Source organism: Epinephelus fuscoguttatus, linkage group LG23 (genome assembly GCF_011397635.1).
Source record: "Epinephelus fuscoguttatus linkage group LG23, E.fuscoguttatus.final_Chr_v1".
NCBI classification, from domain to species: domain Eukaryota; kingdom Metazoa; phylum Chordata; class Actinopteri; order Perciformes; family Serranidae; genus Epinephelus; species Epinephelus fuscoguttatus.
This window is the reverse complement of record NC_064774.1, coordinates 33,370,141-33,397,891: the sequence shown is the minus strand read 5'-3', so window position 1 is coordinate 33,397,891 and position 27,751 is coordinate 33,370,141. Positions and strand designations below refer to the sequence as shown.

The 27,751-nt window shown below is 39.5% G+C and overlaps 1 protein-coding gene across 1 annotated transcript in view; it reads right to left on the bottom strand.

Moving 5' to 3' along the window:
- Positions 1-2,965: 2,965 nt before the first annotated feature.
- Positions 2,966-27,751, bottom strand: part of slc1a1 (solute carrier family 1 member 1) — a 34,839-nt gene continuing 10,053 nt past the window's right edge. The window contains exons 2-12 of the mRNA XM_049568852.1: positions 27,540-27,680; positions 22,239-22,331; positions 21,948-22,062; positions 20,685-20,727; positions 18,842-18,937; positions 18,243-18,427; positions 14,988-15,095; positions 11,540-11,662; positions 11,189-11,383; positions 8,806-8,940; positions 2,966-8,005 (exon numbers count right to left, since the gene is read on the bottom strand). Of these exons, the coding sequence (XP_049424809.1) occupies positions 7,765-8,005; positions 8,806-8,940; positions 11,189-11,383; positions 11,540-11,662; positions 14,988-15,095; positions 18,243-18,427; positions 18,842-18,937; positions 20,685-20,727; positions 21,948-22,062; positions 22,239-22,331; positions 27,540-27,680 (1,475 nt within the window). The 3' untranslated portion in view covers positions 2,966-7,764. The remainder of the gene's footprint in view (positions 8,006-8,805; positions 8,941-11,188; positions 11,384-11,539; positions 11,663-14,987; positions 15,096-18,242; positions 18,428-18,841; positions 18,938-20,684; positions 20,728-21,947; positions 22,063-22,238; positions 22,332-27,539; positions 27,681-27,751) is intronic.

The following is a 27,751-nucleotide window of genomic DNA, read 5'->3' as shown; positions in this document are numbered from 1 at the left end:
TGTCCATGAAAAAATGTGAGAATGAAAATCAACAGATCCATCTCCAAGAATAAAAAGTCAGATTCTCCGTGTTAGTGCAGCTATATCTGGAGTTTTACAAGACACTGACTTTTATTCCTGGAAAATTCCTGCAACAGAATAAACTATACAATAAATTATGTTCCTACACTATAGTAGAAGAATTTTCCCAATTTCAACCACTTGAACTCAGTTTACCCTAAAACTGTGTTTTGAACTGGATATAGTTAGTCAGGACCAAAAATAAAAAGAACAAAAAAGCACAAAAAAATGAGCAACTTTCTTTTATTTGCTTGCAGTTACACATAACGTACATGTTGATTCACATACTGTAGGTACTCAAGTAGTTGTCTGTACAGAGAAGGGGTTGGTTGATGCCAGTGTGCTTTTGAAATGTAGAATACAACCTGATTTGTGAGGGCTTATCTGCATATCATCTCTGGTCAGTTACAAAAAAGAACCTCCACTTACCCATGGTTTATTTCAAATGTGGCCCTTTTGGCAGTATAGGGACTACTGAAAGTCTGACTTAAAGTCCTTTCTCATTGAGGGTGAATATCTGCACGTATTATTCTCGCAGAAAAATATAAAAGCTGATTTCATGGGTTCTTATGGAAGTTTGCACACCAGGATGGAACTTTTGTGCAGTGAAAAAAGTTTCTGCCCAGACTTTGACCCCCGCGGATTTACACACCTGGGCCTTTGTATATGGTTTAAACATGGAAAAGCGCTGCGCGAATATTCCACAAATACATCCCGCATTTCTGCATTGCGGCAGTGAGAATGAACTTTTAGACTGCATTCATTGACACAACAGATTTGGAAAATCTGACCTCTTGGGCAAAAGCCATGGAAAGACCCTTCAGCATAAAAGCCCAAGTAACCTTAACTAAGGCAAAATACAATTAACCCGAGGATGTAGTCAAGTGAAATCACACCGAACCTGACAGCACTTCGAAAACACCATTACTGCATTAAATGAGTTTATTATTCTGAAAAGAGACAAAGTTAGATTTTTCAACACTCCATAACCTCTAACAAAACATCTGCATTATACTTGGTTAAGGATAAAGCTGACAGATAGAGTAGCATTTGCAGTTGCTGTTTTTGCAAAGTTTTCAGCTGTTGCTTTGCGAACAGTGTTGAACACCAGGCAGAGAAAATTTCATAAGTGTTTCTCATGTGATTTTTCCAAGCCTGACCACTGATAATCAGCATGTCTACCTAGCAAGGAATTTCTAAGAGTAGCATTTGCATTTGCTAACTTTCTACGCTTACCTAGCCACTGGTTAAGTATTGACACATTGACTGCAGATTTGGGAGCAGCATACTTTACACAAGATAAAGACAGTTAAACAGGTGTTTCATAAGTTACTTTATCGAACTTGGACCACTAAATTTAGCATGTCTAACTGGCGTGGAATTTCTGACTTCCATCTTTGGATAGAACACATCTCATAGTATGATGTTGTGCTGCAAACTACTCTGAAAGTTTCATTACGACCACAGTCTGAGCAACAAATTACTAAGTAAAAGCTGAGTTGTACTGAATACATTGTAGATCACATAGATCTACCGAGTCTGCTTTTCTAGAATACCTTGATTAGCAAATGGTGTATACCACGAGTGTCACTGAGATGTGTTGCAATGAATTATTGTATTTCCTGCCAGTAGATTGGAAAGATATTTGGCTCAGACTCTAGGCATCATGGAAAGTAAGGGCCTGTGTCCACATAGTGATTGTCTTTGGCAGAAAGGCAGTAGCTAAGGATGGGCTTTTCTGCATTTGTTTTGATATTCTGATATATCGCACAGTTCAGGAGAGACAGTATTTGGCAGGAAAGCGGTGTTAGGGCCCGCAGGAAAGCTTCATCCCAGCGCTTAATAAAAAACAGCACATCTAGCACTTTTTTAATGATGTGCTAAGCATGGGTATCTTATCAACAATATGTTAACATTAACGCAAGCTACGTACCTAACATAGGTAGCTAATGATAGGCTTTTCTGTCTTTGTTATGATCTTCTGACTGACATATCATAGAGCTCAGAAAGACAGTAGCTTAAGTGAGGAAACCAGCACCTTTTTTATCTGTTAAACTAGAAGTGCTAGGAGTGGCCACACAAGAAACCAGAGCCCGCTGAAAGACACTTTATCTCTAGGCCACTGCGATCAGACATATGCTCTCTTCTTATTGTGAAAAAAAAAGACCCTGGTGCTCAGAAAAAAACCCTATGTGAACACAGGCCCTAAACCAAGCAGAAAAGGACTGTCTAGAAACAGTGACATTGACATTTATGCTCCCAATGTGATTATGGGACCAACGTAACATATTACATAAAAAAACCTTGATCAGAGTGATCCCACTGTTGGTCCCATGTCATGTCTTTTTAAAGTTAACACCACCAAACAGCTCCACACCACTCGTTCCAATCTTAAGTACTGTATACTATGTGCATGTGCAGTTATAGTACGCAGCTGCCACATGGAGTCAAATAAACAGCTCTCAGTTACAGACATGGACATACATTTTTCAAATAAGCATTAAAACCACAAGCATCACACGCTGTGAGCAGCATCACAACTAAAAGTGCAGCCAGGGAGCATTAAAAAACAGTACAGAGATTTGTACCTTTGTGGCATTTGCATTAGCTGTCACTGATATTCTAAAAAGGGTGAGGCCCTTTGGTCAGTCCCTCCATCCAACACATTTGTCCAGAGTATTTCAAAAACTTAATTGCCAGATAATGCCATCATCAGGACTACATTTCCACAAGAGCTGTCAAAATATAATGACTGTATCTGCATCAAATTATCTAAGCACATTGCTGCTTCCCTAAAGCCTATTTTAGACACGCTTTACCTTTCCTCTTGTTCCAATCTCGGCCTATGTCATAATTAAATTTTTACTGCAACTAATAATAGTTTTTATTATCTTTCTTTCCCGTTTTTTTTTTTTTTTTTTTTTTTTACTTATCTTCAAGTTTACATAATATAAGAAAATAATGAAACATGCCCACACAATTTTCCAGAGCACAAAGTCTTCTAGTGGTGTGGCTAGCCAATAACAGTCAAATTGGAAATTCCAACAAATGTGAATGATTGACACTTGCAGTTGACTTGCAGTCTGCCTTTAAGCCACAACTATATATACCCAGAAGTTAATGAGGCATCAAGGGTGGCAGCCCAGTAACCAGCAGAAAATTTGGCATTGTACATTTCTGCATACCATAGATATATTCCATTTGTACGTTTCAGACATAGCATATCAATGTGTCTAAAGAGCTGACTTTGTCAACTGGAGGTGGAGGGGATGGTAGTTGGCACGACACCTGGGTGTGACAGCTGCCAAGCTGCAGATTACTGTTGGAGACCAATTAACAACAAAACCAGTTGTTTTTTTAGCAAAACATCATTTTCACCATTTTCAACCATGATTGTGCCACCAAAAATGGGTAATTTTTAAGCCATACATACATAACCACACATTAACCATAGAGTTGTTGAAACTTAAATGTAAAGTTTCACCATATCCGCTACATAATAACATACAAATGTTACATATCTTTGGTTTGTAGAAACATTCAATGCTAACATTTATTCTGACAATTAGGTTGATGCTGGGAGTAGCAAAAGCCTACTGTAGCATAAAAAAGGATACAAAGAAGTGTATTACTTTGACATTTTTATAGTTTTGGTAGTAAGCTATTAAAGTAGTTTCTCCCACTGTTATTTATTTCTTGTGGCAGCGGTTCCGAACATTTTTTGCACTAGGACCAATTTTATTTTGACAGCAATGCAATCTTTTATCACTACCTCCTCAGTGAAAAATCTCAAGTTCAAACTCTCAAAGTTTTTAAGATGATGGGACACACCATGTCAAGTAAATTATTGCAGGATGTGCCTATAAAGGTATGAAATTATTATCCAGTGTCTTTGATGTGTCATATCCTTTCCCCACAGCTTGGTATCAAATATCCCAAGATGCAGTCAAGGGCTCGGCCATTTTGAGGTGTTAAAAACAGTGGGCCCTGCAATGTCTAACTTGCGTTACAATTCAGTTCAGTGGCATCACTTGAGCTGGAGGCCGCTGTACCTTGTATGATTCCAAGTGACAAATAGATTGATTGATATAAAATATTTTACTGTCTGTGCTCTTTTCTCAGATTCAAGTGGGAAGGATGCTCTGTGCGTTATCTCATAGTAGCATTTCTGCTGCCACTAATGGCCACAGTCTCAGGCCATTGGATGAGACATAGCCTACTTGTTTTAAACTGTCCTTGGTAAGAATCAACATGTTCATTAAAAGCTCTTAATTGAAAGCTCTGTTTTTTTGCTGTCTACTTTTCTCTTTTTAGTCTTGAAAAAAAGATCCCACATACTGCTCTTGCTCACCTTCACAGTTCATTGGTTATACTCATGCTCTCCTCAGGACCTGTGCGGATCTTTTTTTTTAACACCCGAGACAGTAGGATGTGTGAACAACATGTAGTTTACTTTTCTCTGACTCTTATATTTCCAACTGTTGTCTCTCATCTTGTCTGTCCCATGTGTGTCTCACTTACTCCAGTCACAGTGCCTATTGGAATGCACACATTTGACTGGCTGAGTAGCATCACTTACGATGATTTGAACAAATGTTAAGCTGGATAAAACAGCAGCTCCCGGTCAAAATTTTCTAATCCTCAATAATTTGTTGGTAATAGGTCTGGAGCCAGATAGGATGGCGTCTGTGTCCAGACTTGGGGGATGGAGAGGGATGGGAGGTTAAAAAGGGGGAGACAGTTTGGTCATTTTGCTAACAAGGGGGATAGCATCCACCATTGTCCCCCCTCAAATGGCCTATTGGTTATAAATGACACTGCTGCTCTGAAATTGGTGGTCCTGGTCAACATTTGCAAGATGGGAAATGAAATGAAACTACTGAAGAAGAAGCTCTCATAGCCAACTGTTAGGTTGCTGTACTTCTTAACTCATCCAAGCTTACTTTTGTGCAGCTAGTATCAACAGCTCAACATTTAGGGAAATAAACTGAGGCTATATGCTTTCTTGCTGAGAGCAAGATAAAAAAAAAATAGGCTCTGTCTACACATATATGAATTTTTTGAAAACAGATATTTTTCAAGTTTTGGTATCTCATCCACGCACACCACTGGAGTTTTAGGTCACTAAAATGAGATTTTTTAAAATGCCTACTAAGGTACAGTTTTTTCAGAACACTGGTTACTGTGTAGCTGTTTGGACATAAAAGGAAGCATTTGGTAAACAATGACTTCATCTCTTTAATTCAAGCATGTCCATAATTGCTTTGCATAAGTAGCTTGCGCCACATGCAGTAACAACAATGGCAGACTACTGGTTTGCTAACATTTTGTTAGCACTGCTTAGTCTAATGATGACTTTACACTTAAACGTAACACTGCTATACCACCCACCCAGTGTTATTTAGTCCACCTCAGTGTCTGCGATATAAAGTCTGCCAGAAACTTAGGTTTTGGATCAGGTCTGGTCGAACCAGCACATGATGAGACAACTGAAAGGAAAACAGGGCTTCGATTGCGTCTTTGATTTAGCTCCTTTATGCTCATGTCATTGATGAATCAAGCAGCACCCTTGGGGGTTGAAAAATGAAGCCAATGCCAAAGTGCCAAAAACTGTAGTTCTTCTAATGGCCACATGAGGCTGGTTCAGAAGCGAGTAAATTCCTATCCACCCTCATGTCAAAATGCCCAGATTTGCAACAGAATTAAACATGTTTACAGCCCAATACAAAAAAGTGTTTTGGTCTCTAAAGCCAGTTTCAACATTAATGACAACTGTACATTTTTTAATCACATGTAAAAGTGTGATTGTAGACAGCATGCAGACATGGCAGAATCAAATGAGGCCTTACATGTAACACAACAGCTTTTGCCTTTTGTGTGACATAAAACATATGCTCTCCCAGACCTCATTGTCTTCCTAATTTGTAGGCCCCTGTTGTTCTTTTTTACATCAGCTACTAACTGCTAACAGCTACTTTTTAAATCTCTCGTGGTGGGTCACATGCATAACACAACATCAGAACGTCACACCCATCCTGTTGGCTGTTCTGTTTATACAGACACTATTTTGGCGGTGTTACTAGCTCCTGTTGCAGCTTAAAGGCGAGACCACTCTGTTCCCCCCATGGGACATATACAGCACTGCGAGGCAGCATAATGACACGATATTCCCGCCTTGAACAGGAGGTGTAAAAGGGGCTAATGAGTCATAGCCACCCCTTGCTCCTCCACAGCTCCACCCTCTCATCCTAATAAAATGTTGAACTAGGGGCGTCAAAATGGTAGTCCACAAACCAATGGGTGATGTCACAGTAGCTACGTCCATTATTTTAAAACAGTCTATGAGATGAATCTGTCGTGATGAGAGCTCAAGTTTTGAAAAAGGTAATGTCAGCCAGTACGCGTTACTACCTTTGCAATAAGGGGAGACTGCAGTAGACGCTAACAGTGGCACCATTTAGAGATGTTTTTGCCATCAAGTGAACATGGAGATATTTAGTAAAACTGGAGGTCAGGACAGATTTTTTCAAATATCTGTTTTCAAAAACATCTGCATACACATAGACAGGGCCTTAAAAATTGTTTGCAGACATGAGATTGGTATTGATCTTGTCATCGCTCTCAATCGGTAAGAAAGCATAGAAGTGTGTTCTCCAAAATGTGAAGATATTCCTAACTGACCAAAAGTGCCTACAGGTTTTCATCTTGTTTAAGATGGTTTTCAGATTAAGGGTTTCATGTTAAATACCTGTAATATGCAAAATATAGTTAACCAGATGAAAGCTTACCACGTGTATATTTTAGCTGATTATCTGATTATTGACACATAAATCCATGAGATGACATTTAAAATAATCTTGTTTGAGAAGGAAAGATTTGGGGTTTCTCATGTACTGTAATATTTCCCCATGCTGCCTAAACACACCTTTAATGACCATTATACTTTGCAATAAATCAATCAATATTAGCAGTTTGGTTCTGAAAAAATGTCCTCAAATTTCACAGTGTTCAATGACTTTATAAGCCTTCGTTAACCATCTCCAGACTCTGTAAAGTCTCCATAAAAAAATCAGCCAGCGTTTAGCATTTCTTTTACATATTGCTTCATGCACCTTAGTGAAAAACCTTCTTATATGTTTGGCACAGTTTAAATATACAGATAGATATACAAGCAGTGCATTATGGGACATAGACATTCAAAAACAGCCACACAAAAAAGGTCATTCAGACATTTTTGAGAATTATTGTCCAATCAAGGAGCAAATAAAGTAGGATTGACGTTTCAAATTCAGATCATTTTTTTTAGTTGTGTTAAACTGATCTTTTCTTTTTTGCATAATACATACACTCACTTCTGATACATCCAAAAATAATGTCCTCGTGCGCACACACAACTGCTCTTCTTTTGACAGCATCTGTGCAAGAAAGAATCCACTCATTCAAAAGAAAACTGACTTTTTAAAATCTTGGCACAATTTGAGTGTAAGAAGGAAGCACTTTAATCTAGTCGTTGTAAATGTCCGACATGAAGGGTGATCATCTTGGATAAGCTTGATGGAGGCTGCTATTGCTGATGTCTGAGCTTGGATGGGTCTAGTTGGATAGTTTTCCTCTCTCGTCATGGTGCTGATACTAATGGAAGGTTTTCTGTTTCACATTCATAGCAGCGTGGCACTTTCTCTGCTCCTCTGAGCCAGCCAGAGGCTAAAACTGAGAGGTTTCAGTAAAAGAGATTGCATCTGTCTTGTCGACGGTGAAGCCTCCGTTGACGTAGGATTTCTTCTCACACTCGTCGTCATCCAAGGTGGCCTCCAGAGCAAAGGGATTGGCGACGTCCACATCTGATGTCAGATCCATTCTCTCTAGTTCCCTCCTGGATAACTTCTGGACAATACCGGCTCCATAAGCATCACCAAGAACGTTGATCATGGTACGGAACCGGTCTCTGTAACACACCACTCAAGTCAAGCAACAGCATTAAGGAGACAGGTCGGATTTTTTGAAGTGGAGCTGTATGGGGTACTTAGCCGTAGTCACTGTGTTACACACAGTAGATGTCAATTGGCAGACCCCCAGTTTAGGGAGAAACAGGCTGGAGCCAGACACGAAAACTAAGCAAAGTAATACTGTGGATGGGGGCCAGCAAAAAAACATCTTTTAGCCACCCAGTAAGTCCCACCTAAAAAAATTAATATGAGTTTAAGTGTACACCATATTAACAGTGTTTTCACCACTTTACCTTTCCATCAGATAGCCCGTTTCGATGGGGAAGTCATTAGTGGCTTCATGTCCCTATCTATGCTCTCGTCAAAGCCACCAGACTCCACTGACAAAAATAGTAATTTAAGCTTGCTGAACACAGGAGCTGCTGGTCTACTGCTGCTTTAATCACTTAGTTTGTGTTATTGTGTGACTTTGGCGAATCCAAACTAACCTCTTTAGATGCTAAACTCACAATAACACAAGCAAAATAACTCTTTGAGGTAGTGGTAGACCAGCAGCTCCTGTGTTCAGCAATGTTAAATCACTGTTCATAGCAGTAGATGGCTTAGCTTCCATGTTGGACTCCAGCCTGCTTCTCTAAACTCAGGGCATGCCAACTAACATCTACTGTATGTAATATATGCTGTGTGTATAATCCATGGGTAAGTACATTATACACCCCTACTTCAAAAAATCGGAACTATCTTCTTACGTTAGAAATTAAGCAGGAAAAACAGTCCAGATAGAGGGTCAATAACTTACAGCAGCCAATCCACAGCAACTATCAGAGTGACATCACTTGCAGGTAATCCAACAGCTGTTAAGACTATCACCATGGTAACGAGCCCAGCATTAGGGACTCCTGCTGCTCCAATACTCGCAACTGTGGCTGTTATACTGAAACACAGAGACACAGTGTTGTAAATGTTCTTTGTGACATCATGCAGAAATGAAATGTGACATTTGCACATTGGTGGCTCTAAATGGCAACAGGAGGTAACTTATGGAAAGACCATCAATAAACTAGGAGCAAAACAAACTGCTGCTACTTAGATGTACCAAAACAGTAGATTATGATAATATAAAAAGCACAATATCAGCATAGTAAACACAGTATATCACATTAAGCTGCAATTTTAGATATACAGACAGCATCTCTAGGCATACGGATTTGGCTTAGTAATTGAGCTCCTCAGAATTTGGGAGACTGTCCCAAAAAATGACAGCATTTGTTCAAATACCTAAAACTGACATAGGTTTACATTTATTAACCTAGAGCCCTCTGTGCTCTAGTGTAGTGATTGCTATTGTCTGTCAGTAGCAACAAAAGAACTGGGGTTGTCTTGGCAAAGTGTGTTACTTTGGTTTCCCAACAACAGTCAACTTTGATTTCTTAAAACCATGATTACGATTGTTCCCTTACCTTAACCCCAACGAAATGGTACTTTCTTTTTTATTAATGACCACAAAGATTCCTAACCTTAACCAAGGAGAGCCTGAAAGTTTATTCTTTACCGTGGAAATTTTATTTAATCAAAATGATGATTAATCAGAATGATAGCCATAAAACATTATGGTGTCACAGTGATGTTGAACTTTGATCTTTTAGATATAAATTTTGTCATAACTTCATCATTTTATTCTGTTAGACATTTCTGTGCCATTTTGTCATAATTCTTTAGTTATGGCCAAAAACATGTTTTGAAAGGTCACAGCAACCTTGACCTTTTACAACCAAAATGTAATAAATTCATTGTTGAGTCCAAGTAAATGATTTTTTTTTTTTTTAAAGATATTTTTCTGGGCATGTTAGCCTTTAATTGACAGGACAGGTGAGTGTGCCTTGTACATGGGGCGCCTGCTCTATCCACTAAGCCACCGACGCCCCAAGAGTCCAGTAAATGTTAGTGCAAAATTGAAGAAAAATGTCCTAAAGGTGTTCCTGAGATATTGCGTTTGTGAGAATGAGACAGGCAAAATCAGAGTGACCTTGACCTTTTTCATTTGACCACCAAAATCTAATCATTTTATCATTGAGTTCAAGTGAATGTTTTTGCGAAATTTTTGGAATTTCCTCAAAAAATGTTTTTAAGATATCACATTCACAAGAATGCAATGGACGGACATACATACAGACAACCCAAAAACAAGATGCCCTTCAGCCACAGCTGACGCCATCTTTATCAGCAACAGAGCACACATCATCATCTCATGTCCTAATAAGGACCATGCAATTCAGTTAAAGTTGTAGTTAGTAACTTTCTTTAAAAATAACTTATGGATACTTGCTGAAGCTGTAACTATATTCACACAGCACTAAATGAGACAGATATTCTGTGGAAAAAATTGTACCCATTTGCCTGCTCTTTTTCCTTGTAGTCATGCCAATCACTGAACTGCAGTCAAACTGTCAAACTGGTCAGCGCTGATCAAATATGAATCAACATGCTGTTACTGCATTACTATTTCTCACCTCAAATGTTTTCAGAAACATATTGTTGTGACAGTTCTCCTGTAAAATGAAAAAGTCGACTTTGGCCAGTCAGTGTAGCTTGGTTTTTCAATTGTTCCCAACATGGCAGCCAAGTCACAAATGTTCTCCTTTTACAGCTACACAGTACACTAAACTGTGTTTTGAAAACATCTGAGGCCAGAAATAGGCAACAGAAATTGAAATTCTAGCAAATGCCTTTAAAATTGGTCGCAAGATGAAGAGGGACATGATTTTTTCCCCCACAGATTATCTCTCATGTGCTTTTTTTATAATACAGTGACAGTTTCCGGAAAAGGTAATTTTCATAAAAGTTACTAACTGTAGTTTTAAGAGTCCAAAAAACTAGTGAGTGGACCTTGAGTAAAATCTTGAACATGACAACATTTATGCAAACTCCAGTCACTGATGAAGACCATGGGATGGGCCTGAAAGTTCCAAAAATTGGTAGTGACTAAAGATTTTTTTTAATATTATTTTTTATTTATGACATGATGTCATGTTGGTTGTTTTACATGTTGTCTTCAGTATTTTATGTTACTATGTTTTAAGGACCAGGTTTGATTGGAGTCTGCAAGAAATGACTGCATTGATCAACAATTGTTGTATTATATCATTTGGATGCTTTGAGTGCTGCTTAGTAACATGATGTACCTGATAGTCACAATCTGGCCCACATCCAGAGTGTAGTCATTCAGCTGGGCGATGAAGATGGCGGCCACTGCCTCGTAGAGTGCTGTGCCATCCATGTTAATGGTGGCACCCACTGGGAGGACGAAACGAGTGATCCGCTTGTCGATGCGATTGTTCTCCTCGGCACATCGGAAGGTGACAGGCAGGGTGGCAGAGCTGGGAGACGAGACAGTGGCTGGCACACAATGGTTTGGATTCGCAAATACTGTTTATGAGTAATTATATGTTGCTTTTAAGGCATTGGGTGCATTAGTAGTTTTAGTGTTAGGAATTGGCTTTACGAGCAGAGTGAGGAACTCAGTGGATTCTGACCTGGAGGAGATCATGAGTGCTGTCACCAGGGCCTGCGCCATTCCCAATGTAAATGTGTATGGGTTCTTCCTCACAATGACAAAGAAGATCAGTGGCAGACAGATGGTGGCATGGATGGCTAGACTGAGGGACAAAACACACATTATTATTATTTATATTACAAGCACAAATATTAGACCTCTAGAGAAATAGAAACTTTTAGGTCCAAGCGTGTTCTGTGCCATAACCCTAACGGCCTTTACACACTGGTGGCTTACTTGTGTGTCAGCTGTATGACTCTACACTATAGCCTACACTGTTGTTAATATTTATTCTTGTGCAGTGGTGTGTCTGAGTCACTCTGCAGTTACATCTACAAAACACTAGTTGGTGGTGGGGTTTCTGTTAAGTGCTGTAAAGTTGAATTGATTCAAAACACACATTAAACATGTGACTTTTATATGACCTAAAAGTCATTAACTTTTTGGACCTGCAGATCTTAAAGGATGACCAAGGATACTTGCACACTTCCATTTTTAGAAAGACAACCGATCAAAATACTGTATTACATGCGGACAGCTTTCACCCTCCATGGCTCATTAAGAATATCCTTTATGGACAAACCCAAAGACTAAGATGTATATGTGATTCTGATCAGGATTTTCTAAATCAATCCATGGACATGCAGCAGCATTTTAGACAGAGAGGGTATAAATCCCAGCTTCTTACTCAGGCTCACAATAGGGCTCCGTCACTGGAGAGGAGCGAATTGCTCCGCCCTAAACCTAAACAAAAGCAAGTTCAGAAACCCTACTTTGTCACACGCTACAGTAAAGAAGCTATCCAGATCAAGCACATTATAAAGAAAAATTGGAATATCATTGACAGTGACCCATTTTTACAAGAGGTATTCCCTGAACTGCCAAGTATCAGTTTTAGCAGGGCCCCTGCAATCAAGGATAAACTAGTAAGGAGTCATCTTCCTGCTAACAAACCAGACACCTGACTTTGTCGACCCAAGTGCAATTTTTACTGTGGGAACTGTAAATACTGTGAAAACATGGTGAAAATGGACACTATTGGGGATGTGTTTAGTAATAAAATCTATTCTATTTCCAGTTTTATTAATTGTAACACTACCCATGTTGTGTACCAACTTGAGTGTATTTGTGGCTGTTTCTATATAGGCCTTACTAAAAGAAGACTGAGGGACAGAGTGGCTGAACACAGGTATGCCATTCGGACTGGCAATTTGAGTTATCCTATGGCCAAACATTACATGGAAGCACAACATTCAAATGACTCATCCCTAAGAGTGCCAGGTATTGAGGTCATTAGCTTGGGTGCCAGGGGTGGGGACAACGTCAAATGCCTCAAGCAAAGAGAGGCATATTGGATCCATGCCCTCAAGGCCACCAGTTTTCCTGGCCTCAAAGAGGATTTTGACCTCTCATCCTTTTTGTAAATGTTTTTTTGTAATTGACAATGTGTAATGGTCCTGACAAGACAGCTTTACTTTATTTAAGATACTATGCAGATGTCATCATTTGCACATCTGCATAGAAGGTTTTGCTTATTTCTTGATCTTTATGTATATACTTGTATTATTTCTCGTATGGTTTCTATTGTGGATTCTATTCTGTTTACATTATTCTTATTTAGTTAAGATTTGACTGTGAGAGGGGCTCAATAAGTTTGTTGTTTGACCCCCCAGGAAGTTACAATTTTACAGTCTTCTTGTACTAATTCATGACTGAGGCCTCCTAGAGGCCTAAAAGAAAATTGCACAGACTGAATGATTCACAGCTGAAGTGACTGCAACTATAATTGCTTTGTTTGCTCTCTTGTCTTCATACACCCTGAGGAAGGCGCAAGCCGACACGCAGTGGTGTTTTTAATGACTCTTGCCCATTAAATAAAGGCTTTTTAATTTTTCCAAACCGACCTGAGTGCCTGGACTTTGATTTTTTATGCCTTCTGGATTAACCCTTCCATGAGCACCAGTGGTTTGAGGAACACCAGCAGCGTTCCTGTTATCCTTTTCTTCACACATTAAACATGGCTATCATTTAAACTTCTGCATTGTATCAACACTGTAACCTATGTCGTAGTCTGATGTGCACCTCCCTAGAATTGTAACTACGCGTGATGCAGACCTCCTGTCTGTTTCTGTATACTGACACCATTTCTCTCAGTGGAAACAAAGCTTTTATTTACTTTTATTTCACAGATAAGAAACAATAAATTGTGAAGACAGTAAAGTCTCCACTCATATAGCATTTTAAGTCTTGTGTGTAATTTATCCTTCAGGGATTTATACTTTGGGATTTATTCTGGTTTCATATGAGCAGAAGAAACCTCCGCTCGTTGCTAGGCTAATTTATACAATGTAAAATGCCATAGGCTTATGCCATTAATGTTAGCATGCTATATTCATTTGGAAAACATGTTTAGTACTAGACATTTGTTTGGTTGGTGAATCCTGTGAGTTGTAATGGAGCCAAATTGTGTGCCGTTACCTTTGTTAAATGTTGCTGTTTTATATGAGAAGAGGGAAAGATCACCGGCAGCTAGATCACTAGTTGCAAGGCTAATTTATACAATGTAAAATACCTTAGGCAAGTAGTTTCCCTTTAACTCATTTGTATTTATTACAGGGTTCCCACCTGAATCTCATTGTAATTGTACAATGACAATACAGATATTCTATTTTAATAATAATGACTTCCACATGACAAACACACATATATTTAAGTGAGGTGTAAAATTTTGACACATTACATTGCATTACAGTGTGTGTAATTATTTTGCACCCTAAAATGTTACTGCAGCATCACATAAACATAAATAGTGTTTTGACAGTGACATTTTAGTTTTAATGGGATTACAGTTTTGAAATGACTATAGTGCCCTTCCAGAATAAAGGTTGTGATCAAATGACCAAGGCATACATCAACAGATCTTGAATTAAGGGTGCACAAGCTCAAATGTCAGTTGACTGAACTGACTTTTGAATAGATTTCAGCTAAAGAGCTTTTAAAATGGCACATCTGGAGAGATTTGACTTTTCTTTGACATTAAGAAGAAGAGACTTCTTCTGTTGATTGTGTCAAAAACTTTTAATTATATTTGCTGTTATTCATTGTTGTAAAACAGTAACGCATGAAAAAGTGTGAACATTGCGGGCACATGTCATCACAGGAGCTCTTGAAGCCTTGGACCAACCCCTGTGACCTAACTGAAGGGGATTTACTGTACAGTCTTTAATGGTGTCACTTAGATTTAGTGGCCTGGGCAAGGCTTTCATTATTGTATCTGCAGGTTGAGCAGTTTTAAATGTCCTTGGCCCTTATCAGTGCCGACACAGAGCTCAGCTTTTACTGTATCACTGGAGGGAGAATCGGCCCAAATGTCAACCATAAATCCCAGAGTCTGGAACAGGCGGATACAGAGTAATGGGAGAGCTTACCCACTCAGCACCGTCACCATATAAAGACCCATCTTCCTGAAGATCTCCCAGTCTTCCACCTCGATGATCTTAGCAGCAATTAGGAACAAGATCCCCACTGGCATGTAACTGAAAAACACATCAAGATGGAGTCATTTAGGGGATAGAATCCAGGATTTGAGCAAATATTGTGCATTTCAGCTACAGCTACTCATACGACTGAAATGCTTTGTTGAATAATTGACTAGTTAGTTAACATAAAAAATTATTCACAATTTGAACAATTGATTAATCATTACTTAAGGAATCTTTTTGAGCAAAAAAAAAAATCACAGATTTTAGCATCTTGGAGATGAATATTTGCTCAATTACTGAGTGTTCCATCATAATTTCATTTAAACCAGTAGGATACACAAAGAAATCAGATCCAAAGAGTTATGCTACCCAACTTGGTATTAAGTTTCTGGTAAGGTTTAGGCTGTTTTATTGTGCCTTTTTTATCAAGTTCCAAACACAGGTTGGGTCTTGGCATTTTGAAATGTTGTTCAGAAGTGTCTGTCTTCCTCTTTTTGAAATCAAATCCGTTGTAAGTAGCTAAAGAAATCCAAGTGGGAAAAGGGAAAGAGAGGCAGTGTCGCCAACACCTTTGTTAGTTATACTTAATCAATAAAATAACTTGTTTCTGTGTCATATACTGTGTTAAGACCTATTAGTATGGGACTAGTATTACAGGAGAACCTCATGTGATTCAGAAATCACCCCCATCCCTGTGGTCTGTGTGGCCCATTCACACGGGATAAGCAAAGTCTGTGTTTTACTAGAATTTACTGATGTCATCCCTCAGTTAGGATGCACACAGTCATTAAATACTCTACACAAGTAGCAGTGATGTATGGTGTCAACCCTTTTTTTTCCCTTTGTTTTTTATGCCTCCGTGCCGGTGATGGCTGAAGCTGGAGGCATTGTCTTTTCGGGTTTTCTGTCCATTCCATTCTTGTAAACAGAATATTTCAAGAACGTCTTCGGGGAATTTTTTCAAGTTTGACACAAATATCCACTCGGACTCACTGATGAGCTGATAAGATTTTGGTGGTCAGAAGTCAAAGGTGAAGGTCTCCGCAACCTTGTCTTTCCCATTCTCGCGAACATAATATCTCAAGAACGCCTTGAGGGAAGATTTTGGCACAAACGTCAACTTTGAGTCAAGGATGAACTGACTAGAATTTGGTGGGGAAAGGTCAAGGACACTGTGAACTACTCCTTTGCAATCTCATGAATGCGATATCTCAAGAACATTTTAAGGAAATTTCTTAAAATTTGGCATAAATGTCCACTTGGACTCAAGGATGAAGTGATTAGAATTTGGAGGTTAAAGGTCAAGGTCACTGTGACCTCACAAAACATGTTTTTGGCCATAACTCAAGAACTCATATATGAATTATTACAAAATTTCACACAAGTGTCTAATAGGATAAAATGACATTTTATAAAGAAAAGATCAAAGGTCAGCTTCACTGTGACACATTAATATTCTATGAAATAATATTTGATAGAGAAGAGACAGAGTAGAAATGGAAGAAAAGAGAGGGGTATGACATGCGACAAAGGTCCCAAGGACCTGAACCTGGGAGGTTGCAGTAATGTAGCATGCACTGTAACCACCCAGCTACCAAGACGTTCAAAGATTCTGCTCTTGTGATTGATTTGAGCTGGCTGGCAATTTGTACTTGACAAATTATGGACATGGCAGATTCACATGGAATTAAGATCACAGACATTCTCTGCAGTTGTTACAAATCACTAGGGGTCCCCAGGTAATACTAGTCCTGTGTTAATAGAGTTTGTGTTCAATGATTATTTTTGCTACTTGTTAAAATGGTTTTGTTAAAATGCTCATCGGCTTGTAGCTGCAAATAAGATATTGGATAACATACATAATGTTGTACAGTATAACATAGGAATGTGTGTGTAAACTTTGTGTGGTTAGCTTTGACACAAAAACACCTTGGTTATATTTAGGAAAACATCATGTTTTGGCTTTAAATATCCAGTCTGGGGGACACAATCCCCGCTGCAATGTCTTGGCACAAAACAAATGCTTTTAATGGCACCATGCCTATTGAAAAAACAGTGATAGGTCACTATGCTGCCCATGTTTAGTGCCTAAAAAGCCATTGGAAATACAACAAGGACTTAATAAATCACAACCGGTTTTGTCATTTGTTGGTTTCAAACATATCCCTTGTCCACCAGATTAGCTCTGGTTCTTGAACTTGGTCTGTTCATGGTTCCTGGAGCCTTGGTGCTATTTAATGACCCACATTTCCACAAGTTTCTAGTGGAACCACTGTAATTAAGGATGTGTCATCAATGGAGACCATTGCACAGTGCAGAAAACAGTAGCAAAACTGCAGATAACATTGAATATCTTTGAACTTTGGTCATGTTATCACAGATATTTGTTTTCACCTAACAAACACAGACTAACTATTTTTTTTATTATTTATTATTATTAATAAAAAAATATACATATATATAAAAAAACGTAGACTAACTATTATTGAGACCCCTGTACGCTCTTTGACGATTTCTTATTTGACTTCTCCATTGTTACCCTCTCTATCCTCTCTTTCCAACCTGTAGAATATAAAACACCCACAGATGTTGTCACGATTCAGACTTCACAATTCACTATCTTTTGGTTCCACCTGAGATTCAACTTTTTGGGTTTTCAACCAATTTCTTTTTTATCAAAATGCTCTGAACGTTTCAAAATTAAGTGTGGGAAACGGAACGGAACCGGTCCCATGGTGGAAAAGTGATAATAGTGGTCTACAGCATGGCAGGTGTCTCACCCAAGTTACACTCCACCCACCATCCCCTTCACCTCCAGACACAAAGTTAGCTCATACACCATGTAACTTACGAAATGTTGATATGATATGTATAAAACGTGCAAGTGTAATGTATTTGTGATTTGCAGAAATGTACAATGTCAACATGTTCTTCTGGCAACTGTGCTGGGAAAAATGTTAGGTCTCAAATTTGGCAGCATCAGTCGGGTTCAACCAAGCTGCGTCTTAAAAGATTGGTAGGGGACTGGATTAGGTCTCACTTTTTGCCTCATGCAGAACTAAAGAATTTATTCTCCAAACATACTCAAGACAGTGCATTTGGAAGGTTGTTCACATTTTACTGACTCAACAGTTCACCATATAGCTTTTAAACATTATCCCTTTGGAAACCCATACCTGTAGATCGGTCTTACATACATACCACATAATGATCTGGACTAGTTTCATGGTTGCTTCATTCAGGGCATCAAAAAATTCCAGGAGGATACGGCCTTTTTCGCCCATCTTCCCAATAACAAGGCCAAAAGCAACACAGAACACAATAAGCCCCAATACGTTGATTCCATCCGTATACGTCCCAACGATTTTATACTCCTTGGTTATATTCTGCCAGGAGAGGAAACAAGGAGGTGATTCATTCAGCCTACCAAGATCAGGCCAGGAAGCTGCTTTCACAACCACATTAGCTTACTCTAAAGACCCATTGATAAGCCGGACAAATGTTTTCTACAGGATCACAGCCCAATGACCCATGGCTACTTATGACTCTTTATTGGGTCTTCTAATGCATTTAGATAAGACTCTGGTTGCCAGGTGCAGAAACATGAAACGTAAAGTGCAACAGATGGATCAACAAGGACACAGTGTTATCAAGTAAACATCAAAACCCCAACAGTCATGTTAATGGATGTTCCCATCAGAAGACCCTGGTGAACTCTGGTACAAGTGTAGCTTTGGCAATGTATCAAAAGCATTAAGGTACTGACAACTCACAATAAACATAAAAATGTGCACACCTACCTCTACCACTGACATGATGGTAGTTGTGAGAGGTGGAATTGTGGTAGTGTTGGTTAACACTTTTGGAGGCTCCAGCTCTTTGCGCTTGGTCTTGTACTAGAATGTAATTGGTCACATGTCACAACATCAGAGCTACACTCAGAAGGCTACATATTATACAGTAGAGGCCAAACGTTTGGACACACCTTCTCATTCAATGCGTTTCCTTTATTTTCATGACTATTTACATTGTAGATTCTCACTGAAGGCATCAAAACTATGAATGAACACATGTGGAGTTATGTACTTAACAAAAAAAGGTGAAATAACTGAAAACATGTTTTATATTCTAGTTTCTTCAAAATAGCCACCCTTTGCTCTGATTACTGCTTTGCACACTCTTGGCATTCTCTCCATGAGCTTCAAGAGGTAGTCACCTGAAATGGTTTTCCAACAGTCTTGAAGGAGTTCCCAGAGGTGTTTAGCACTTGTTGGCCCCTTTGCCTTCACTCTGCGGTCCAGCTCACCCCAAACCATCTCCATTGGGTTCAGGTCCGGTGACTGTGGAGGCCAGGTCATCTGCTGCAACACTCCATCACTCTCCTTCTTGGTCAAATAGCCCTTACACAGCCTGGAGGTGTGTTTGGGGTCATTGTCCTGTTGAAAAATAAATGATCGTCCAACTAAACGCAAACCGGATGGGATGGCATGTCGCTGCAGGATGCTGTGGTAGCCATGCTGGTTCAGTGTGCCTTCAATTTTGAATAAATCCCCAACAGTGTCACCAGCACCCCACACCATCACACCTCCTCCTCCATGCTTCACAGTGGGAACCAGGCATGTGGAATCCATCCGTTCACCTTTTCTGCGTCTCACAAAGACACGGAGGTTGGAACCAAAGATCTCAAATTTGGACTCATCAGACCAAAGCACAGATTTCCACTGGTCTAATGTCCATTCCTTGTGTTTCTTGGCCCAAACAAATCTCTTCTGCTTGTTGCCTCTCCTTAGCAGTGGTTTCCTAGCAGCTATTTGACCATGAAGGCCTGAGTTGCGCAGTCTCCTCTTAACAGTTGTTCTAGAGATGGGTCTGCTGCTAGAACTCTGTGTGGCATTCATCTGGTCTCTGATCTGAGCTGCTGTTAACTTGCGATTTCTGAGGCTGGTGACTCGGATGAACTTATCCTCAGAAGCAGAGGTGACTCTTGGTCTTCCTTTCCTGGAGTCGGTCCTCATGTGTGCCAGTTTAGTTGTAGCGCTTGATGATTTTGCGACTCACTTGGGGACACATTTAAAGTTTTTGCAATTTTCGGACTGACTGACCTTCATTTCTTAAAGTAATGATGGCCACTCGTTTTCTTTAGTTAGCTGATTGGTTCTTGCCATAATATGAATTTTAACAGTTGTCCAATAGGGCTGTCGGCTGTGTATTAACCTGACTTCTGCACAACACAACTGATGGTCCCAACCCCATTGATAAAGCAAGAAATTCCACTAATTAACCCTGATAAGGCACACCTGTGAAGTGGAAACCATTTCAGGTGACTACCTCTTGAAGCTCATGGAGAGAATGCCAAGAGTGTGCAAAGAAGTAATCAGAGCAAAGGGTGGCTATTTTGAAGAAACTAGAATATAAAACATGTTTTCAGTTATTTCACCTTTTTTTGTTAAGTACATAACTCCACATGTGTTCATTCATAGTTTTGATGCCTTCAGTGAGAATCTACAATGTAAATAGTCATGAAAATAAACAAAACGCATTGAATGAGAAGGTGTGTCCAAACTTTTGGCCTGTACTGTATATACACAAGACCCTAATGTACGTTTAAATATGTAAATCAAATATGCATGGAAAGCCTCTTACCTGCTGAAAACAAGCCTGCACCAAATTTTCTGGAAACATGTTTCTGTTGATAGGAAAAGGAAAGACTAGGGGTAAATAAAAGATACGTAATGATTTGTACACAATCCTTCCGTGATAAATTGGACTTACATTGAAAATCTGGGAGATAGTGATTTTCATATTCACAAAGAGGCTGTAAATGTGCTTAATTTCTTTTGAGGCAAGGGAGCTAAAATACTAAAATCTGCAGATGCCCTCCCCAGGGATGCAAGGTTTCTGTCAATTTAAGTGTGGGAAAATTGGATTTTCAGTACACGCTGTACATTGTTTCCAGTTGTCTGTAATTCAAGAAACTGAAGGTCTGATATGTGAACCCAAAGGTTCTGGAATTTTAAGAGCACAGTATTCTAAGAATGAAGTATTAATTGTCTAACCACTGAAAACCACTTTCTGACAGCCAAATCAACTTTCCATGTTGAGGTATCATTTTCCGAAGTGAAGTAATGTTTTGAATTGACATAACTGTCTGCGTTTACTAAATTCTTTTGAGTTGACATAACTTTTTGCATTGAAGCAACTTTCTGAGTTGATGTAACTTTTTGAGTGGAAGTAACTTTTTGAGTTGATGCACCTTTCTTAGTGGATGTAACTTTCTGAGGCGACGTAACTTTTTGAGTTGACATAACTTTATGAGTTGATGTAACTTTCTGGACAGGTTTGTGGAGGTGTATGAGTAAGGGACAGTTCAAATATCTCCCTCAGGCTCTCTCTTTTATTCTTAGGACAACTACCTCTGTCACTTTTCATTTGTGCAACCTAATGTAACACCAAGACTACTTCTGGGAGAAATGTGTGTCTAAATGTGTGTGTGTGTGTGTGTGTGTGTGTGTGTGTGTGTGTGTGTGTGTGTTTCTCCATTTGTACTATTAATCACATTGAGACTAAAAGAACATACAAAAGACACAGAGAGATGGGGAGGCCTTGGGATTCAGCTAGCAGAAGGCTATGATGGAAGGCTTTTCACCTCAGCTTTGACTGTAGACATTCAAATCAAGTGTGAACACTTTTCTCTTGTTAAGTGACACATTGCACAAACTAGTTTGTTTGATACATAAAGGCAAAATAGAGGTGACAAATAATAATTGACTAATCCCCACAACTCAAGTATTTCAATTTTAAACTATGAGTAAAAGACCTAAGGTTACCATCGCTATCATGTCAACATCTGAATGAGTGGATATCTCATGGTTATAAGGAATTTGTATCACATGGTTGGGAGGTCACCTGAGGAGGTCCAAGAGTGTGTCAACTGTTGTGACGTTGGGCGTGGTCCCGGCTCTGTCAATGTGATCAGCTGTCTGAGACACTCCTGGTTTGATAGTCATTACCAAAATAATGCCTGCAAAGGATGATCCTAGTCAGTATGCTGTGACGACAGCTTAATAGGTTACTCAGTCAAAAACCACTTTTACATTGCACCATTTAAGATACTTAACTGTAAAGCACCTGAAATAAACAAGAGAATATAAATACAATGCTACTGACAACTAGAGGCAAAGAAAGTAATCAGCTCACCAAGAATAACTGCAATGATGGTTGTTGAGAAGTAATAAATAACAGCTCGCAGACCTATCTTTCCTGATACCTCAGAGTCCAGGGCTGCAACACCTGTGGACAAAAGCACAATGTGTGACTGAAACCTAAACCAAAAGGTCATCCTACCTGGTATGAAAAGACAAGGCCATAGATTTTGAAGTCTGATCTGATTGAGCTCTAATTCAAAGTCATCATATTTGAATGTAAATGAACAATTAATTTGGGCAAAACTTTTGCAGACTGGACCTTTTATACCTCACCAGCAACACAGCATTTAAGGGAATACTTCACCCTCAAAATGGCTATTTGTATATCAGTTACTCACTGCGTGTTACCATGAATTCGTGAAGAAAACTTTGTGTTTCCCATGGCTTCAAGTCAAATGGAGAATCCAAAAAAAGTGAACATTCTTCATGAATTGAAGTTAAAGTTTAACAACAGCAAAATATATCACAACATCCATTTACAAACTCTCACACACAGTATTATGCAAGTGTACTTGGGCACACATATGCATCTGAATTCTGCTGAAGCAGAGCTTATATGCATACATGTGCTCAGACACACTCAAGGCGTGCTACTCGTATGCGAACGTGTCATATTGTAACGTTTTGTGAAATTGGATGTATTTGTAAAGTACTGTGTTTACGACTGGATAAATAAGATTTGGATTATACTGCAGGAGCAACCTGGTCTCACTCCAAAGTTGTCGAATACCAGCGCTTGGTCAGTGACTTCTGCCATCAGACAGAGACGAAAAAAGCAGTCCTGTTACGTTGGCATAATATGCGTCGTTATTCTGTAATGGCACCCGTCAGCATCAGGGGGAAACGCAGCCAGACAACAAAGTAAGTTAAGGTGGCAAAAGTCAGAGTGGGGTGGGCAGGAGCAGTGGTGGATGGGTCCAGCTACCACTGACTTTCACCCAGGAGGGCGGTGTTTGCTTCTCTTATTAATGTAAAGCCAAACCCTGTCCTTTCTTACTAAACCCAACCACGTATGTGCGTTGGCAAAATGTAACCACATGTTTGTTATTGAAGGAAATAAATATCAATTTGTGGTGTTGTATCGACATAGTGAGCTTATTTTGAAAGAGACTATATGCAAACTGTTAATTTCCTGTGAAAACAAAAGTGTATTTTGAAAACAGACAATGCATTTAACAGGCTGACGTTGACACGGCATCCCAGGACGTCAACAACCAATGCACTCAGGGTACCTTGCACGTCATATCTCGACATGGGAAGTCTATAACCAAACGTTGATATGTGATGAGGTCGGAGTGAGAATGTGTTTGCATGAGTTGTGTGAGAGTTTGTAAATGGTTATTTTGATATAATTTTGCTGCTGTTAAACATAGTCCCCATTTAATTCAATTCATGAAGAATGTTCACCTTTTGGGATTCTTTGTTCACCATGGAGGCATGCAAGACAAACAATGTCTTCTTCACAAATTTCAGATAAAAGCAGTGAGTGACTGATACACAAATGGTCATTTTGTGGATGAAGTATTCCTTTAAGCCTAGAGGCTCCCTTAACCCCTCAGCCATAAGGATGTCTCTGTCAAAGCTGTTTTAAAAAGAATTTTCTACTTAGAAAATATAGAACCAACTATCAATCAAATATAGAACTACTGGTAGTGTTCACAGCCATAACATGTACAGTCCCAATAATTAAAATAACTTGAATTCAAGTCAAAGTTTAATAAACTGCTTTGTAGGTGGGCTTACTATCCACCTTGTCTTTGACCGACATAATGCACCAGAGAGAGAGAGCAACAATACATTCCCTCCCCCTCTACGTGCCTGTTTGAGCAGGAAAAGGAAGTCTCCAAGCCTGATACTTAGAACCACGACAGCCCTCCCTTTATTTATGAGTAAGTTATGGCCAACAGTGAGTGAGGTGCGCACATGGGGAAAACTCTGGGGAAATGTAGTTGGAAAAAAACAAATCCTCAATGTCATCAACAACCAACTCAGGACCTGCTGTCATGGACAAACAATGGAAGAAAATCCACGACACAATCAACAAATATCACAGTTATGTTTCATAAAAGACTGATCTGAAACTTCTGTGAAAAAAGTCCATGTAGCTGCTTCAATTTGCAACTATGAACTGCTTCTACTGTAGGCCTGACTCATTTCAGCAGGGAGCCTTGATATGCTGTTGTGGAGGAGGTGAGGGGATTAGTCAGAGAAGATATAATGCAGCTCCTAAACGACATATTTCAACAGTCACCTGCAGGATCAGTCATTCTGCTGTCCTCTTGTGTCATTTCTGAATGTTATTTCTGTTTCTCCTGTCTCAGAAATGTGAAGGTGATTGTGTTTGATGGTGTTGTTAAACTACAACTACAGTTGCATTGAAAAGAGGAGTACTGATCATAAAATGTGGTTTATTGAACTTAGATTCCCATTTGCTATTGAACTTATAGCAGAATTATTTTAGCAATGATGCCTAACTGATATATTTTTTAATTAACTTTGTTTTTAAAATGTCATATACCCCTGAAGTAAAGTATCACAATGGGTAGGCTTCCCATACATTAATTTGAGAAACCCTGCTATAGGTTACTATCAGCTATTATATAGAGAAATTAGTCTGCAGCTACACCATAGACCAGGTGTTGGCAATCTTTACTATTAGAAGAGCCATTTTTGACAGTGCTATTGAGGTTCAGCAAAATTTTGAGAAAATGACGACAGGTTGTAGACGCATGACACCCATTTTAAGTGTTAAAACATTTTTTTATTCGATGTATAGGCCACACATTTTTGCAGCTGGAGAAGGTAAGAATTTCTTTAGTCCTACAACAATGATAAATAAAAATTAAAATGTTAAAAAAATATGACGTTTATTCTTTTTTTATTTTTTATTTTTATTTTTTTGTTAATGCCACAGGTTGCTAGCCTGGAAATCCAGACCCAAATCTAGAAAGATTTAGGGTCTGGCCATGAGTAATGCAAATGGCCCAACTCGAGGGGAGGCACCAAGCAAGCATTTGTAAATATCACTGCACGCAATTGGATAACACTACAACCAATCAGAACAAAACACCAGATGACGTATACGCTTAGCTACCAGCGGAGCTAACTGGTAGGTTAGACTCTTGCCGTATCCGGTCGGCACAACAGCAAAAACGTCATTCTTGCAAAGGAAAGACTCGAGCGCCGTCTTCTGTTCCTCTTTTAGAGAAAAAGCCAAGTCTAACTCGTTCATTGTACCGGCCAAAGCCGTTTCAAACAACTGGTGTTCATCCGTAGCCATCTTGCAATGTTTACTGACTGATTCCAGACTTCTTCGCCTCTGGCCCGCCTATATCAGATACACCGATGTGATTGGTGCAGCTCGGTTTCATGGGCATAGGTAATGAGCATCATTACTGATTGCCAGAGTGACTCACTGAGCAAATTCGAATTGTGCTCTCGTGAGAACTCTGGATTTCCAGGGTAACGGGTTGCCTACCCCTGCCATAGACTGTGCAAAATAATGAATGTAGCTTCAGTGATGTCACCCATTGGTTTGTGGACTCCCATTCTGAAGCCTCAAGTTCGACATTTCAGCTATTGCCACCTTGTTTTTTTGGAGCCAGAAGTGACCATATTTGGACGAGAGGGGGTAGCTGTGGAGGAGCAAGGGGTGGATCTGAGTCATAGACTGTAGTGACACCTTGGAGACAGCCTGTAACTCAGGGGCCCCCACCCCTGCATGGCTTAAAGCCTTAACGGGCAAGTTAAGAGAAAATTCTTCCCGTCCAGTTCTCATGAAGGGGGAAATTAGTTATAGTTATAGTTTTTTTTTTGTTGTACCAGGCTGTAACATGTTTATTTCTGCACTAAAGTTAGGTATTTTAACATTGGGGTCTATGGGGATTGACTCACACTTGGAGCCAGCCTCAAGTGGACATTTAAAGAACTGCAGTTTGTGGCACTTTTCACCTTGGCTTAATTTTTCAAGTTTTTAAGTGGCTGCCGTTTTCACACTGCAGGGAAAAAGTCATTCATCTGCTTCATGTAGCGTTGTTAACATGACGCCCTGGACACACCAGATGCGTTAGTGCCGCGGAAGTCCTGCGAGTATATTCGCAGGCGCTTGACTGTCCACACAGGCAGTGCATTTCTCCTGCGCTCTCCGTGCTGGTTAAACATCGACTCCACTCGTTTGTTCCCGTCAGTACTCGTTTTTTCACTTCAACAGGTCATTTTCAACATGGGTAAGTCCATATTTTAATCGTTTTTTATAACATAATAAGTTAATAACAATTTGTCATTGCATGTCCATGTATTGAGCGTGTTGGATTAACACTGAATGAATAGGGCATATTGTTCTGACCATTTTATTTATGTAGTCTGTAGGCTCGGTGACACAAAATTAAAATTGTAATGAAGTGATTAGGGTATTGAAAAATGTGTTCGGTTATGCACTGTTGTGTTATTTTAAATCATAAACATGGTATTCCCTCACGTTCCTCAGTGCATGCTATTGTTATTTTGAAAATTGGCCGGATTCTCTCGTCTTTTCTGTGTCCAACTTCCTGTTTGGTACGATCCGCTCTATCCAGCTTGACAGAAGCGCTCGCGGTTCGCGTGTAGACCAGACGCCGAACTGAAGCACTGCGGTGTGTGGATGTCTGTTCATCTTTTCGTTCATGTCCTTATTAATGTACACTTTATAACTTGCTTGTTGGATGTATTAAAAATGAACGAATGAAAACTAAATGTCTTTGAATATCTTTATTATCATTTAAAAACGAAAATTAAAATGACCGGTAAAAATAGATTATGACCGGATTTTTACGACCCTGTCGGTCAAAATGGCCGGCGACGAAAAAGTCTAGCGCAACCTCTGCTCCATACTCACGCTTATGCTGAGTTAGGGATTAGCTAAGGTATAAAGCTTTACATGAAAGAGCATTATAAGTTCAAATATCCATCACATTGGTGGGATTGTCTTGTGCTAATGTTGGGAGCAGTTTGTAGGGGCAGGCCGTGTACACTACAAACGGAATATGTCTGCAGCTATACATGTCACGAAATGCACAACTTGAGGCTTCAAAACTGGAGTCCACAAACCAATGGGTGATGTCACGGTAGCTGTATGTTTTTTTAGTCTATGGTTGATCTGTGTTGTGTTGACTGGGATAATTTTACCTTCTGTATGAACCTGTGTACACTTCTAACCCTTACTGACACTCATTTCTTGTGATGCATATCTGTATTTGTCATCGCAGAACATCACCATGACAAAGGGCTCAACCAGAAATAATCATGTTCAGGTTACCTGTTATCATGCTTGAAATGATGAGTGGGAGTATGACAAGCTTCAGCATCCGCATGAGGATCTCTCCTGGGAAGCCGAAATACTGCTTATCAAGATGGGAAAGGAACGCATACTCTCTGACCACCACGCCCAGACTTATCCCTTATCAGGAGAAAAACAGAATCACATGAAGAATTCTTGAGCTGAAGAAACAACTTCAGTCCTTTGATCAA